Raw genomic sequence first — 16,263 nt, 5'->3', positions numbered from 1 at the left:
ACCCACAGCTGGTATCATCCTCCAAGGGGAAAAACGGAGCTTGTCCTCTAAGATGAGTAAGACAAGGATGCCACTCTCACCATTTTTATTCAACATAACACTGGAAGTCCTCGCCACAGTCATCAGACAACAAAAAGAAATAAAAGGCATCCAAATAAGTAAGAAAGAAGTAAAACTTTCACTGTTGGCAGACGACAGGATGCTACACACAAAAAACTTGAAAGACAACAAAAAACTGCTACATTGGATCAACAAATTCACAGGATACAAAATTAATCTATAGAAGTCTGTTGCATTTCTATACGCCAATAATGATGAAGCGGAAAGAGAAATTAAGAAAACAATTCCATTTACAACTGTGCCCAAAATAATAAGATACCTAGGAATAAGCATAACCAAAGCAGTGAGAACCTGTACTCTGCAAACTGTAAACCACCGATGAAAGAAACTGAAGATGACATAAAGAAATGGAAAGACATTCCATCCACATGGATCAAAAGAACAAATACTGTTAAAATGTCCAGAATACCCAAAGCAATCTACAGATTTAATGCAGTCCCTATCAAAATACCAACAGCATTTTTCACAGAGCTAGAATGAGCAATCACAAAATTTGTACGGAGCCACAAAAGACCCTGAGTAACCAAAGCAATCTTAAGAAAAGCAAAGCATGAGATGTCACAATTCTGAACTTCAAGTTCTATGACATGGGTGTAGTAATCAAAACAGTATGGTACTGGCAAAAAATAGACGCATTGGGGCGCCTGGGTGATTCAGCAGGTTGAGCCTCTGCCTTCGGCTCAGGTCATGATCTCAGGGTCCTGGGATTCAGCCCTGCATCAGGCTCTCTGCTCAGGAGGGAGCCCACTTCCCCCTCTCTCTGCCTGTCTCTCTGCCTACTTGTGATCCGTCAAATAAATAAATAAATAAAATCTTTAAAAAAACAAACAAACAAAAAACCAAACCAGACGCATACATCAATAGAATGGAGAAACCAGAAATAAACCCACAATTACACGGTCAGTTCATCTTTGACAAAGCAGGAAACCTATCCAATGGGAAAAAGTCTCTTTGACAAACGGTGTTGGAAAAAGTGAACAGCTACATGCAAAAGAATGAAACTAGGCTGCTTTCTGACACCATACACCCAAATAAACTCAAAATGCATTAAAGAGGGGCGCCTGGGTGGCTCAGTGGGTTAAAGCCTCTGCCTTCGGCTCAGGTCATGATCTCAGGGTCCTGGGATCGAGTCCCACATCGGGCTTTCTGCTCAGCAGGGAGCCTGCTTCCTTCTCTCTCTCTGCCTGCCTCTCTGCCTACTTCTGATCTCTCTCTGTCAAATAAATAAATAAAATCTTTAAAAAAAAATGCATTAAAGAGCTAAATATGAGATCTGAAACCATAAAAATCCTTGAAGAGAACACAGGCAGTAAATTCTCTGACATTGGCCATAGCAACATTTTTCTAGAGATGTCTCCTGAGGCAAGGGAAACAAAAGCAAAAATAAACTATTGGGACCTCATCAAGATAAAAAGCTTCTGCACAATTAATGAAACAGGCAACAAAACAGTCAGTCTACTGAATGGGAGATGGTATTTGCAAAAGACTTTGCTGAAAAAGGGTTAGTATCCAAAATATATAAAGAACCGATACAACTTAACACCCAAAAAAATAATCCAACTAAAAGCGGGCAGAAGAGATGAACAGACATCTGTGCAAAGACCACATCCAGATGGCCAGCAGACACATGAACAGATGTTCCACATCATTTACCAGGGAAAGGCAAATCAAAACCACAATGTGGTATCAACTCACACCTGTCAGAATGCTAAAATCAAAAACACAAGAAACAACAAGTGTTGGTGAGTATGGAGAAAAAGAAACTCTCTTGCACTGTTGGTGGGAATGCATACTGGTGCAGCTGGTGTGAAGAACAATATGGAAGGTCCTCAAAAAGTTAAAAACAGGGGGACCTGGGTGGCTCAGTGGATTAGGTCTCTGCCTTCCGCTCAAGTCATGATCTCAGGGTCTTGGGATCGAGCCCTGCATTGGGTTCTCTGCACAGCAGGGAGCCTGTTTCCCCCTCTCTGCCTCAATCTCTCTGTGTCAAATAAATAAATAAAATATATATAAAAAAAAAAGTTAAAAACAGAACTACCCTATGATCCAGTAATTGCACTAGTGGGTATTTACCCAAAAAATACAAAAACACTGGTTCAAAGGGATACATACACTTGTTTGTTTACTGCAGCATTATCTACAATTGCGAAATTACAGAAGAAGCCCAAGTGTCCAACAGCAGATGAATGGATAAAGACGTGGTATATACGCACAGTGCAACATTTTTCAGCCATAAAAGAAGAATGAAATCTCGCCTTTCGTAACAACACGGATGGATCTAGGGAGTATAGGCTAAATGAAGTAAAAGTCAGTCTGAGAAAGACAAATACCATATGATTTCACTCGTATGTGGAGTTCAAGAAGCAAAACAAACAAGCAAAGGAAAAGAACAGAGAAAAACCAAGAAATAGACTCTTAAATACACAGAACAAACTGGTGGTTGCCAGAGGCGAGACAGGTAGGGCAAGGAAAAGAAGGAGGGGCATTTAGGAGTTTCATTTATCATGACGAGTACCAAGTATGGACTTACTCAATCACTAGATTACATACCTGAAACTAATATAAAAAAAAAGTTAGACATTTTAAATACTAATTACCACATGTCAAAAAAAAAAAAATATATATATATAATACCAGTATACCAACCATGACAGATTCCCAATTGCCCAAACATACCCATTCATCCCTTCTTCCTTACTAAAAGGATCCTGGTTTTGTTTGATTTTGCTCAGTTACACTTCCTTTGTCTCTACTGTTGTTCACAGTGGGTGCATGATCCTGTTCCAGCAATGAGATGTAAAGAGAAATCCACTGTGGGAACTACTGGAGGCTACTGTTTTACCAATAAAAGAGGGAGCAGCACAGCTGGCGCACCCTTCTCGGCCTCTGCCTTTCTCATCTTTTCTGCTTAGAATCTGCACACGATGGCTGACCGTGTGGCAACCATCTCCTGGTGGGACTGGAAACTAGAAGGGAGACTTTACTGGGCAGCCACACCAGCCCTGGGCAGGCTATTTCCAAACTGCTTATCATGAGGAAAAAAAAAAAAAAAGTCCTCAATTGGGGTCCTGTTATACATAGTCTGATGCAATCCCAATAAAATGATCAATACAATAAATGAAAAATACACTCCATCACTCTTTAGTTACAACAAAATTAACCGACTCGTTAATGCCAAAGGAAAACCGACAGAGATCATACCTTAATAGTAGTATTCAATTTCATACCACATCTGTAGGTCCTTGCGATCTGTGGAGTGAGATGGATTTCCTTGGTAAGCTGTCTCCATTTTCTGCACTCGGGTTTTGTACACTGAACCTAGATGGAAAGCAGTATGTCAAGGTCAGTGAGTTGGTTAATCGTGAGCTGGCATGGCCATCTTCCTCCACTCGCTCTGCCATTTTTCCACAAGACCTGACCACCTTTTTGTACTTCTAAGTACTTTTTCCTCCCCCATCACCATCACCCATATAACTGAGCTCGTGGGTTGTGAGACTGAGCCTTGTGTCAGGCTCTGGACTCGGCGGCGAGTCTGCCCGAGACTCTCTCCCCTTCCCCCTCATCTCCTCCTCCTGCCTTTGTGAACTCTCTCTCTAAAATAAATCTTAAAAAAAAAAAACTAACTCAAGATGGATCAAACATCTAAATGAAGGTCTGAAGTGATAAAAATCTTAGAAGAAAAGATCTTCGTGATCTCAGACTTGGCCAGGTTCATGGAGAGAACACCAAAAGCACAAGCAGCAAAAGAAAAAAACAGATAAACTAAACTTCAAAATAAAAAATTTTGCACATCAAAAAACTACCCAGAAGTGAAAAGGCAACCTATAGGAAAAATATATGCAAGTCATATATCACAAGGATTTAGGATCCGGAATATCTAAAGAACTCCGACAATTCAATGAAAGATATAAACAACCCAACTAAAAATGGGTTGTTGAGGGGCGCCTGGATGCCTCAGTCCTTAAGCGTCTGCCTTTAGCTCAGGTCATGATCCCAGGATCCTGGGATCCTGTCCCGCATCAGGCTTACTGCTCAACAGGAAGCCTGCTTCTCCCTCTCTCACGCCCCCTGCTTGTGTTCTCACTCTCACTGTGTCTCTCCTCTGCCAAATAAATAAATAAAATCTTTAAAAATAAATAAATAAAAATGGGTTGTTTAAAAAAGATGCTTTTATTTTTGTCTGATTGCTGCATAAAGAAATAAAAGGCATCCAAATTGGTAAGGAAGAAATAAAACCATCGCTATTGGCAGATGACATGATACTATATATAGAAAATTCTAAAGACCCCACCAAAAAACTATTAGAATAAATGAATTCAGGAAAGGTTCAGAATATAACATTAATATATAGAAATAAGTTGTGGTTCTACACACTAATAATGAAGTGGCAGAAAGGAAATTAAGAAAACAATTATAATTACACCAAAAAGAATAAAAATACCCAAGAAAGTGAAAGACCCGTACTCTGAAAACTATAAGACATTAACAAAAAGAACTAAAGATGACACAAAAGGAATGATATGCCACGCCCACGGAACAGTAACAGTGATACTGTTAAAATGTCCGTACTACCCAAAGCAATCTATAGATTTAATGCAATTCCTAATCAAAATACCAAAAGCATTTTTCACAGAACTAAAATCATCCTGAAATTTGTTTGGAACTACGAAAGACCTCAAACAGCCAAAGCAGTCTTAAGAAAGAACAAAGCTGGAGGTATCACAATCCCAGATTTCAAGATAAACAACAAAGCTGTAGTCATCAAAACACTATGGTACTGGCACAAAAACACAGAGGTCACTGGAACAGGATAGAGAGCCCAGAAATAAACCCATATTTATATGATCAATTAATCTACAACGGGGATGCAAGAACATACAAGGGGGGAAAGGCAGTCTCTTCAATAATGGTGCTGAGAAAACTGGACAGCTACATACAAAAGAATGACACTGGACCACTTTCTCTCACCATACACAAAATAAACTCAAAATGGATGAAAAGATCTAAATGTGAGACCTGAAACTGTAATACTTCCAAAAGGAACCAGGGGCAATAAAGTTCCTGGACATTGGCCTTAGCAACGTATTTATGGATAGGTCTCCTGAGGCGAGGGAAACAAGAGCAAAAATAAACAATTGGGACTACATTAAAATAAAAGGCTTTCGCACAGTGAAAAAACTATCATTAAAACCCAAAGGCAACCCAGCGAACAAAAGACATCTGCAAATGATATATCCAGTAAAGAGTTAATATCCAAATTATATAAAGAACTTCTACAACTCAATACCCAGAAAACAAATAATCTGTTAAAAATGGCCAGAGGACCCGAATAGACATTTTTCCAAAGAACACCTACAGCTGGCCAAGAGACCCATGAAAAGATGCTCAACATCACACATCATCAGGGAAATGCAAATCAAAACCACAATGAGATCACCTTACACCTGTGAGAATGACTAGTATTAAAAAGACAAGAAATAATTAGTATTGGTGAGAATGTGGAGGAAAAGGAACACTCGTGCACACTTTCTTCCACATTCTCACCAATACTAATTATTTCTTGTCTTTTTGCATTGTTGGTAAGAATGCAACTTGCTGTGATTCTTAGATCTGAGTCCTGAGTTCCAGCCCCACCCCGGTTGTAGAGATCACTTCCACAAGGACCAAAATAGCAATGAAGAGCTCGATAAACACCGCGCATGGTCTCTGCCGCTCTGCCTACTTGGCCTCTCTTTCTCGCTGTCAAATGCAGAAGTAAAATCTTTAAAATGAATGAAAGAAAGAAAGAAAGAAAGAAAGAAAGAAAGAAAGAAAGAAAGAAACATCCTTTTTTCTTTCTTTCTTTCTTTGAGAGAGAGAAGAGAGGGGGACACACACACACACACGTGTGTGTATATGTATGTGTGTATACACACACACATATGTGTGTGTACACACATGCACGCACGCACACGTGTGTGTGTGCACACACATGCACGCACACATATATTCTGCGTGTGCAGAAGCGGGGGGAGGGGCAGGCAGAGGTAGAGGGAGAGGTGGGCTCCCCGCTGAGCAAGAAGCCTGATGTGGGACTTGATCCCAGGAACGTGGGATCATGAAAAAAAAAAAAAAAAGAATACAACTTGCTGAAAGCACTGTGGAAAACATACGGCGTTTCCTCAAAAAAATAAATAGAATCACCATAGGATCCATCCAGTAACTCCACTCCTGGGCTATCTACCCAAAGGAAATAGAAACACTAATTTGAAAAGACACACGTGCCCTATATTTACTGTAGCACTATCTAACATAGCCAAGATATGAAAGCAGCCCAAGTGTCCATCAAGAGATGAATATAAAAGAAATGATATATACACACAGAATGGAATATTACACAAACCTAGAGAAGAATGAGATTTTGCTATTTGTCACAACATGGATGAACTTAGAGAACAGTGTATTAAGTGAAACGAATCAAAAATAAATACCATAGGATTTTGGTTACATATGGAACCTCAAAAACAAATGAACAAAAAAGCAGAAGAGACTCTTAATGACAGAGAACAAACTGGCTAGGAGGGTAGAAGCAGGGGTGAAACAGGTGAAGGCAATTAAGAGCTACAAACTTCCAGTTACTGATTAATTAATAAGTCACAGAAACAAAAAGCATAGCGCAGGGAATATAATCAAATAATTTTTTAAAAATGGGCAAAAGACTTGCACAGATATTTCTCATTACAAAAATGCGAATCAAAACCACAATGAGATACTCCCGCCAGGGGTATCTATTACTGATGCCTACCACGATAGCTAGAATCAAAATAATGGGAAACAAGAGTTGGTGGACATGTGGTGAGTTTTGAACCGCTACACAGTGCTGCTGGGAATGGAGACTGTGTAGCAGTTTGCTACGGCAGTCCCTCAAAGGGTTAAAGAGTTACCATACAACCCAGTAGTTTTATTGCTAGGTATATGCAAAACAGAACTGAAAACAGGTATTCAAATATTCATGCACAAATGTCCACAGGAGCAACTGTATGCAATAACTAAGAAGTGAAAACAACCAAAATGTCCAACAACCAATCTGTCCAACGAACCAGTACCCGTGAAAAGGAATGAATTACAACACACATGAACTTAAAAACATAATACCATGTGAAAGAAGCTGGTCATAAAAGGTCACATACTGCATGACTCCTTCATATAAAACATCCAAAATAGGTATCTCACAAAGATCAGCGGTTGCCAGGGGGTAGGGGAGAGGGAACGGAAGGTGACTATTCGAGGCGCGCAGGCTTCCTCTATGAATGGTGCAAATGCCTTGGAATTACCATTTGGTTGCACAGTATTATCAATGTACTAAATGGCATTAAATTGTGCACTTGAAAATGGTTACTCTGGGGGCACCTGACTAGCTCAGGCAAGAGCTTGCAATTCTTGATCTTGTGGTCATGAGTTCGAGCCCCACGTTGGGTGTACAGAGTGATTAAAATAATAAAACTAAAAAAAAAAAAAAAACGTTTGTTATGTGAACTTTGCATTGATAAAAATAATTTTAAGTATGTAAAAGAGAAGCTCAAAATTACTTATAATATTTTAAAAATTAACAAATCACTTATTAAATAACATAGTTACCTAATAGATACAATCACTAAATTATATTGTCAAAGAATGGCTAAATGGAAAAGTAAAATTAAATCGATAAACTAAAAGCTACAAAAAATTATACACAAAGTGTGATTTTCGACCTAACTACGATCTGTACGCTTCTTCATTGTACTGTGTGAATTACCAACGTTTCCAACAGAAATAAAAAATGTGATGTTTTAACAGACCCAGAAAGAAGAATAAGTGTAATAACAAAGATTTCCTAAAAATCAGTCAGGTCATTCATTCCTGTCTTTCGCCCCACAGATGTTTTCCAGAACAATACACTTTTTACCCAGTAGGGGAGCTGCTGGTCCGCCATGAAAGCTTTGGGACTAGGTTCGGTTTTTCCATTGCTAGTCCATATTTTTTTCCAGGCCATATATTTGTCATATCCGTCCTTATGGCTGAAAAGAATAAAAATAAATATATCAAGCTAGAAGTTCACCAGGGTCTCCAAACAGGAGGCAGGTCAGCAAGTCTTCTGTAAAGGATTTAACTGGCCGTATCATAAAGAGAGGGCGAGTTATCTCAGCCCCCTTCAAACGGGTGATCAGGAAGGGTGCGTTCCTTCTAGTTTAGGATAGAAAACTAGGAAGACAGGATGGCTCCCCATCTGTCTGGCACCCCGCAGTTCTCAGCCTCCTCCCCCAAATCTCTGCATCGCTGGCCCCATGCACAGTCACAGAACAGCAGAGCAGGGCCCAGATTTTTCAGAACCTGCAGACTAGAACCTCACGGCAGGTGTCTTCTGAGCCCCGAACGTGCACACGCACAGCACCCACACACCCAGCCACCACATGAGAGTTCTGCACAGCTCTCATCGGCTCAGACGTGGCTGAAAGGGTGGAAAATTTCAGGAAGCCCGGGGGCTCCTTCTGCAGCACCCCCACCCCACCCTCCCGCCACATCCCCTGGACCGCACAAGCTCCAGCAATTAGGGAACAAACCTTCGGTAGTAATGGTCAAAGCATTCGTTACAGAAATGCTCCCCGCAGGAGAGGTGATACCATCGGGACGTGTAGCCGTTTTTGGCACATCTGAAAATAGCAAGAAATGTGTAGCTTTGGTAATGAGTAAGCATTCTTTCTCGCTTTTTCAAAACAAGTCTTCAGCACATCCTAGGAGCCCATTTTGTACCATGTCCACTTAGAATCCTAACGGCCAAGAGCAGATGACCGGGAAACTTAAAAGGATGTCAGATCCACAATAAAACCTGACGAAGACAGAGGGACTTAAAGACCACCAGTCCCGAACCCAGCTGGCCGCAACCACAAGGGCTGGAGGACATGGGCTCAGAAGTCTTATGGAGACTCCCTCAGGGCAATGAGTTTTAGGACATGAAAAGGAGTGTCGCCGTGCTTGCTGCAAGCGGCACAGGTACAAAGGAGACAAGGACCGTTTCCAGCAGGAACATATGGCCCAACACGGAACCGCCAGCTGCCATCCGACCATCAGACAGGCTCTCCAGAGACCAGAACCTGTCGTCACACGGCCATGAACGTAGCCAAGGAAGGAGCTAACACCTCTCTGTGCTTAAAAAATAAAAATGGGGTTTGTTTTCCAGGTTTTATTGACTTGGAAGCCTTCACTGGAGATTTTTCTTGGGATGTCAAAGGTGATGCTTGGGTTGTCCCCATAAAAAGGACAAAAGTGAAGGGAGCTTCCTGGTGTCAGGGAGACGGGTACGTGTCCGCTGGAAGAGGAGGGATGTTTTCGGAGGGGAGGAGCAGCGCAGGGAAAGGGACACATGCTGGTCCCCACGGGGAGCCCAGGGTCCTCTGTACTGCATCCCTACCCCTGACCCTCAGGGGGCAGGACCGTCAACCCCCAGGAGAGGGACAGCCAGCAGCGGGCAGGACCAGGGACACTGGCGGCAGCTGCGGAGAGCTGCTCTGACTAGGTCTCGGTGGAGGGGGGGAAGCACCCAGGAGGGTGTGGGACGCAGAAATGCCCAACGAGTCTCTATTCTTAGGTGACTTACAGTGTCTCTATCTATCTTTAGGGAAACAGTCCTGCAGGCTGAGCCTCCCACCAGGAATGCTCTCCCGGGCAGGGCGGGGAGGCCGAGGCGCGCCAGCCGCACAGACCTTTCCGAAGCGCTTGCAAAGCACACGGGACACGCGACGGTGCAGCCCGACTTCTCACATCTCCTGTATTTCTTCTCTGACCCGCCATCTTCGTCCTCGTCTGTCGTCTCCGTGGCTTTCTTCTTCGCCTGAGGAAGAACCAGCTGAGGTTACACGACTTCCCCGCAACGGCCCCCGGGGGAAGAAGGTGGAAGGTTCAGGACGGAAAGAACCTTGACCTTGTGAAGATCAACACCACCCTGCCAGTAGGTGAGGGGTTGACAGGACGGCAAGTTCCTTGAGACGGCAGGGCAGTGTGCAAATAATTCAGACTTGCTGCAGACACAGAAGCAGCACCTGAACAACAGGTCTCTGAGGACAGAGCTGAAATGTGAGCTGAGAACCGTTGGGGCTTTCTTGGCAAAAAGGTGTACCAGTCAAAACAACAGCCACTCTCAAATAAAAAAAATCAAAAATCTTTAAAAGATTTTATTTAGGGGCACCTGGGTGGCTCAGTGGGTTAAAGCCCCTGCCTTCGGCTCAGGTCATGATCCCAGGGTCCTGGGATCGAGACCCACATCAGGCTCTCTACTCAGCGGGGAGCCTGCCTCCTCCTCTCTCTCTCTCTCTGCCTGCTTCTCTGTCAAATAAATAAAAAATCTTTAAGAAAAAAAAAAAGAGAGAAAGAGAGAGTGAGAGAGAGCATAAGTTGGGGGGGCGGAGAGGGAGAAACAGACTCCCCGCTGAGCAGGGACCCTGACATCAAGAAGGCCGACCTTTCACCAACTGAGCCACCCAAGCGCCCCAAGACTATTCTTTCTTTAATTAGACCAGTCACATCCTTTCAGTACTGCGGTTTTTAAAAAAAAATGGAACAATTTTTTTTTTAAGTTTATGTTTTCTTTTTTAAAGATCTTATTTATTTTTTGGACAGACAGAGATCACAAGTAGGCAGAAAGGCAGACAGAGAGACAGGAGGAAGCAGGCTCCCTGCTGAGCAGAAAGACCGATGCGGGGCTTGATCCCAGGACCCTGGGATCATGACCTGAGCCGAAGGCAAAGGCTTTAACCCACTGAGCCACCCAGGCGCCCCAAGTTCATGTGTTTATTCAAGTCCTCTCTATACACAGCACGGGGCTGCTCACAACCCCAAAGTCAGGAGTGGCAGACTCTTCTGACTGACCCAGCCAGGTGCTCCCAAAAGCTGAATAATTTTAGAAAAAGAGTGACGTCATTCAATATTTTTCTTTAAAAAAAAAAAAAAGCCCTAGAAAAGGGATGGCAGCAAGTAACCTGCCAACAGCAGCCAACCGGCTACACGCTCAAGTCCGCATTCCTGTGAACGACGCCAAGCCCAGCACGATCTGGCCTCAGCTCACATCCTGGGAGCAACCACACAGCTGTGGTTCTCTGAACGGCTCACGCTGATTCACACTCGATGCCCCTGTCTTTGCCACGGCCTCTGCCAGACACAGTTTTTTCCTACATTCCTACATTCTCTCACCACGCTGTGATCGTTCTACGGGGAGTTTTTCCGCTAGGCTCTAAGTTCCTTGAGGACTGGAAATGCACCTTTCCATCTCTAATACTTCAGCCGCAATCTTTTCTCATGCTGTGCGGCGCCGGGCTGGCTCAGTCAGTGGAGCGTGCAACTCTTCATCTCAGGGTTGAGAGTTCAAGCCCCATGCTGGGTGCAGAGATGACTTAAAAATAAATAAACTCGGGGCACGTGGGCGGCTCCGTCGGAGAAGCAGCCAACTCTTGATTTCAGCTCAGGGCCATGAGATCAGGCCCTGTGCAGGGGCTCTGCTGAGGCGTGGAGCCTGCTCAGAATTCTCTGCCTCCTCCTCCTCTTCCCACCCCTGCTTGCACTCTTTCTCTAAAAACAAACAAACAAAACCCAACAGGTGCACTGATGAACTGATGATTTCATACCTGCCTACCGGAGCTCCTCAAAGGCAGGCTATCCGGGGAGTGATCAAAAGATGCTTTTTTCTTTGTCCTCCTCCGTGGTGTTGCCATTGCTTCAGAAAATCTTCAAAAACAAAATTAAGTCAAATAAGTAAACCGTAACACTTTCAGCACTCTGGAGCAAAGTTATTATGTGGTTTCCCAGGTAAGAACATATGCTCTGCAGTCAGACTGCCTAGTGTGAAGCCCCTGCTTTCAAGGTCCTTAATCTAAGACCAAGCCTCAGTGTTCCCATATGTAAAGTGGACACAAGTGTGAGCTCTAGTAGTGGTGTGAAGAGAAAGATTATTTAAAGCACCAGACCTACATACTATAAGTACTTAACAAATGCTGTCCATTCGTAGTACATACATTTAAAAATGTAAAAATAGGGGTGCCTGGGTGGCTCAATGGCTTGGGCCTCTGCCTTCAGCTCAGGTCATGGTCTCAGGGTCCTGGAATCAAGCCCTGCATTGGGCTCTCTCTGCTCAGCAGGGAGCCTGATTCCCCCTCTCTCTCTGCCTGCCTCTCTGCCTACTTGTGATCTCTCTCCGTCAAATAAATAAATAAAATCTTTAAAAAAATATGTAAAAATAAGAACCACCACACAGATGACCAATAAACCTGTTTTTTATACTGTTTCACTTCGGTGAGTGAAAACACCTGGTCTTCATCTGTTCCTCTCCCTCTGTGTCTTCTCAATAGCACCTAAAATTAGTCTTACTATACTTTACAAAGAAAACTCACTTGCTCCCTCACAGTACAATCTCAGGTGCACTGTCCAGTCACTATTCAATTTAGGAATCTGGGTTGGACAGTCACTGGTATCTTCTACTAGAAAAATTTACGATCTTTCAAACTGGCTTAACAACAGCACAGTTAAATAAGCATTAAGAACTAAAATCGGGGGCGCCTGGGTGGCTCAGTGGGTTAAGCCGCTGCCTTCGGCTCAGGTCATGATCTCAGGGTCCTGGGATCGAGTCCCGCATCGGGCTCTCTGCTCAGCGGGGAGCCTGCTTCCTTCTCTCTCTCTCTGCCTGCCTCTCAGTGTACTTGTAATTTCTCTCTGTCAAATAAATAAATAAAATCTTAAAAAAAAAAAAAAAAAAAGAACTAAAATCGGTAAGAAAAGTCATGCATAGTAGCCATGAAAGATTAAGTATTATTGAATTACTATTTCTCAATTAAATAAAAAATAAAAATGCTTACCATAAGTACGCAATAACATACAGATTTTACAATCATCACAATTCCTTCCCTGATTTGTGCATTTACTATACACACACACACCCAATAACATGAAAATAGGACATACCTATGGGTAAGGAATTTTAAAGTGGGAAAGAGTTTTAAGTTACAAATTCCACAAAAATAATCTTCACCTTGGAGAAAAGCTTGGAGGTCCTTGCAATCCTACTGTTTTGTATCCGTGAGTTGGACCAACATTCATAAGAGCATTTTTCATGGATTATTAACAAAACATGTGAAAACTTCCTTCCCCACCTACACTGACTTTGAAAAACCCTGACAATGGTGGTAAAGAGGGCCTTCCTCTTTACCACCATTGTCAGTCTTCCTCGGTCTTCACTTTCTCAATACCACTAATTTAGTTATGAATGCAAAAACCCTATACATGTTCTGAAATGCACTAGAATTAAGCATCAGATAAGTTGCCTTTTGGTTCTATACCATTATACTGGATAAAGCACCCCTGATGTAAACAGAACTACTGTGTACCTGTAATTTTTACACCCAAAGGCTTTCTGGATCACATTTATATTTTCAAAAGGCTGTCCAATCTTAACAAATCTCTTTATATAATGCATATATTCCACATTATTCATAAAATGAGCCACTAAGCACATGTAAATATATATATACGTGTGTGTGTGTGTATACACATCCATAGTATATGTAAACGTATACTATGTGTAAGGATTGCAACAAAAATATTTGAGTCTAAGGTGGGGTTTGGGAGCATAAATATAACCAGCCTTGTTTCATGCAACATTTGGCCCTGTCATGTAGGAATACTGGCAACTCAAAAGAAAGCATAGTTTCCAGAAATTTCAACAGACATTTTAATCCAAATGTGTACTGGAAAATATTTAATTGCAATGAAGAATTATATAATTCAAGAAACTAAGAGGAATGGACAACATTAACTATAAAAGCCACTGTTAAATCTGTGTTTTCTAGGAAAAACATAAGATTTTTTTTACTGTTCGTACACTTTCACCTTTAATTATATAATTCACAGTGATATTCCCTCATCTTTTTAAAAAAATTTCATTTATTTAACGGACAGATATCACAAGTAGGCAGAGAGGCAGTCAGAGAAAGGGGGACGCAGGCTCCTCAAAGTGCAGAGAGCCCCATGCGGGACTCAAACCCAGGACCCTGAGATCATGATCTGAGCTGAAGGCAGAGGCTTTAACCCACTGAGCCACCCAGGCGCCCCTCCCTCATCGTTTTCTGACACTATAATTTCTGTTTTCACTATTGCTGGGGTTTGGGGCTTACGATGAGGGGAAAAATTGTTAAGTTGGAAGAACTACTGCTTTTGTGCTTCTCAATATAATCTTAGAAATACTTAGCACAAGTGCTAACAAACCAGCATATTCAAAGTGCTCTCCCGTTGTTTTTCAAACTGATAAACACACCTAACTAAATATAACCAATCTGTTTCATGTTCAATATCATTATATAAGCATATCTCCTCTTAATTTTAAGTGCGTAGCTTTGGTTTTCTTTTAAAGTGACAAAAAAGCAGAAAAAAGTGACTTTTTTGGGTGGGGGAGATAAATATATACATGGATATATAAATGTCTCGATTTCTATTTTAATAAATTGCCAGGTTTTTTTCTGAAGTAGCTTATTGATCATTTGATTAAAAAAACAAAAACAAAAAAAAAAAAAACCACCCAGAATTCACAAAAACATGAATCCAAAAGACTTGAGGCCAGAATAAAAATGTAGTGGGGCGCCAGCATCATGTCTAAAAACGAGACAAACTACCAGAAACTTCTTCAGAGACAACAAAAACAAGAATTTCCCTCCGGGCCGCTGAAAATACGGCAGGACTAGCACCTTCTTGTACCCACGCTAACCAAGTTTCCCGAAATAGAGACCCCGTGCAACTGCCTGCATGCCTTTCTGACGACTTTCTGTGCCGGAAAGGCAATTTCATTCTTGATGGTCATTTTCTCCTCTATCTCCTGAAGAAACCTTCCCTCCCGCCCCTTCTTCCACTACAAGACATTACAAACAACAAAAACAAAAAACAGAGACACTGCCCGAACCAAACGCAGCAGCCCTGAGCGGCGTGCGTACCTGCAGGGCGAGGGGCTCCCCACATGGAGCGGTCCGGGGGCGCCCGCCCCCCACCCCGGGGAGGGCTGGGCCTCCATCTGGCTCGGCTCCACGTTACCGAGCCTTAACTTTCTACAGCTGGGCCTGCCTCTCTTCCTTCCTCTTTCACCTGCCCGCTGCCGGGCTGCTGACGAGCAGCCCCGGCAATCGGGCCGCCCCCTCCCGGCGCCCGGGCCCGCAGGAGTCACCCCAGCAACCGGGCAGAGGCGCCCGCGTCCGAACGCGTGGTGGCCGCGCCGGAGCGTCCCTACTCCACCTGCGCGGGGGGCGGGCTCCTGGCCGCCGCACCTCGGCTGGGAAGAGCCGGCCGGGGAGTTCCCACCCCCGGACTGCGGGCTCGGCGCCGGCCGCTCGCACTCCGCAGGTGACGGGGCTCTGACAGTCCCCAGGAGGGAGCCCCCACGTTCCCGGCGCCGGCCGCAGCCGCCTCGCCCTCCGAAGCGCTTTCTCGTCTCTTCCCCGAAGTCGGAGAAGCAACAGCCTCCGGGGCTCACCTTCGCGCCGGAGAGGTGCGCGGAGTCGGGACGAGAGGGCGCCGCTGCACAGAAAGGAGGCACTGGAGGGGCGCGCAGGGAGACCCTCAGACCCCGCGCCGGGTCGGGGAACCCCGTGGCCGCCGCACGCCAGCCCAGGAATCCCCCCTCCTCCCTCAGACCCCGCACCCCCCATCTGCTCCGGGGAGGGCGGGGGCAGCCCCCGGTGCAGCGCTCCACCTCCCACCCGGCCGAGGGGCGCCGCACAGACGGAGAAGGGCAGCCTGCACCCCAGCCAAGCCGCTTTGTGCGGAGCTGTCACCCGAAATCCGCCGCCGCCCTCGCGCCCGCCCCCGGAGCCGCGTGCCCCGCACCTGGGAGCGCGGACGAGACGCTGCGCGCCGCCCGGGGTTGCCGGCGCCCCTCCGGAGCCGCGCGCCGCGCGCACAGGACAGCAGGATCCGCGCCGCGAGCCGCAGCCCCCGCTCGGCCGCCGCCGCCGCCGCCGCCGCTTCCGCCCCTGTCACGGCGTGACCCGGGGTGGGAGGAGCCGGCGGGACCAGGGAGGAGTAGGGTCCCCGCCTTCGCCTCCGCCGCGGCGCTCGCCCCGCCCTGGCCATTTCCGCCGCTGCGCAAGCCGGGGCGCCTGG

The 16,263-nt window shown here is 44.7% G+C and overlaps 1 protein-coding gene across 4 annotated transcripts in view; it reads right to left on the bottom strand.

Moving 5' to 3' along the window:
* The window catches only part of KDM1B (lysine demethylase 1B), a 61,493-nt gene extending 45,250 nt beyond the window's left edge, over positions 1-16,243 (bottom strand). The window contains exons 1-6 of one of the 4 annotated variants that reach the window (XM_082731824.1): positions 15,988-16,243; positions 11,754-11,853; positions 9,840-9,967; positions 8,700-8,789; positions 8,045-8,156; positions 3,322-3,438 (exon numbers count right to left, since the gene is read on the bottom strand). In XM_082731824.1, coding sequence (XP_082587950.1) covers positions 3,322-3,438; positions 8,045-8,156; positions 8,700-8,789; positions 9,840-9,967; positions 11,754-11,840 — 534 coding nt within the window. In that variant the 5' untranslated portion in view covers positions 11,841-11,853; positions 15,988-16,243. Of the gene's footprint in view, positions 1-3,321; positions 3,439-8,044; positions 8,157-8,699; positions 8,790-9,839; positions 9,968-11,753; positions 11,854-15,634; positions 15,916-15,987 lie in introns of those variants that run through there. The other 3 variants (XM_082731822.1, XM_082731825.1, XM_082731823.1) reach the window with 3 other exon arrangements.
* Between the last annotated feature and the right edge of the window lie 20 nt (positions 16,244-16,263).

This window comes from Mustela nivalis, assembly GCF_964662115.1.
Source record: "Mustela nivalis genome assembly, chromosome: 5".
Taxonomy (NCBI): domain Eukaryota; kingdom Metazoa; phylum Chordata; class Mammalia; order Carnivora; family Mustelidae; genus Mustela; species Mustela nivalis.
Note: the sequence above shows the minus strand (reverse complement) of the source record. Positions and strands in the feature narration are given on the sequence as shown.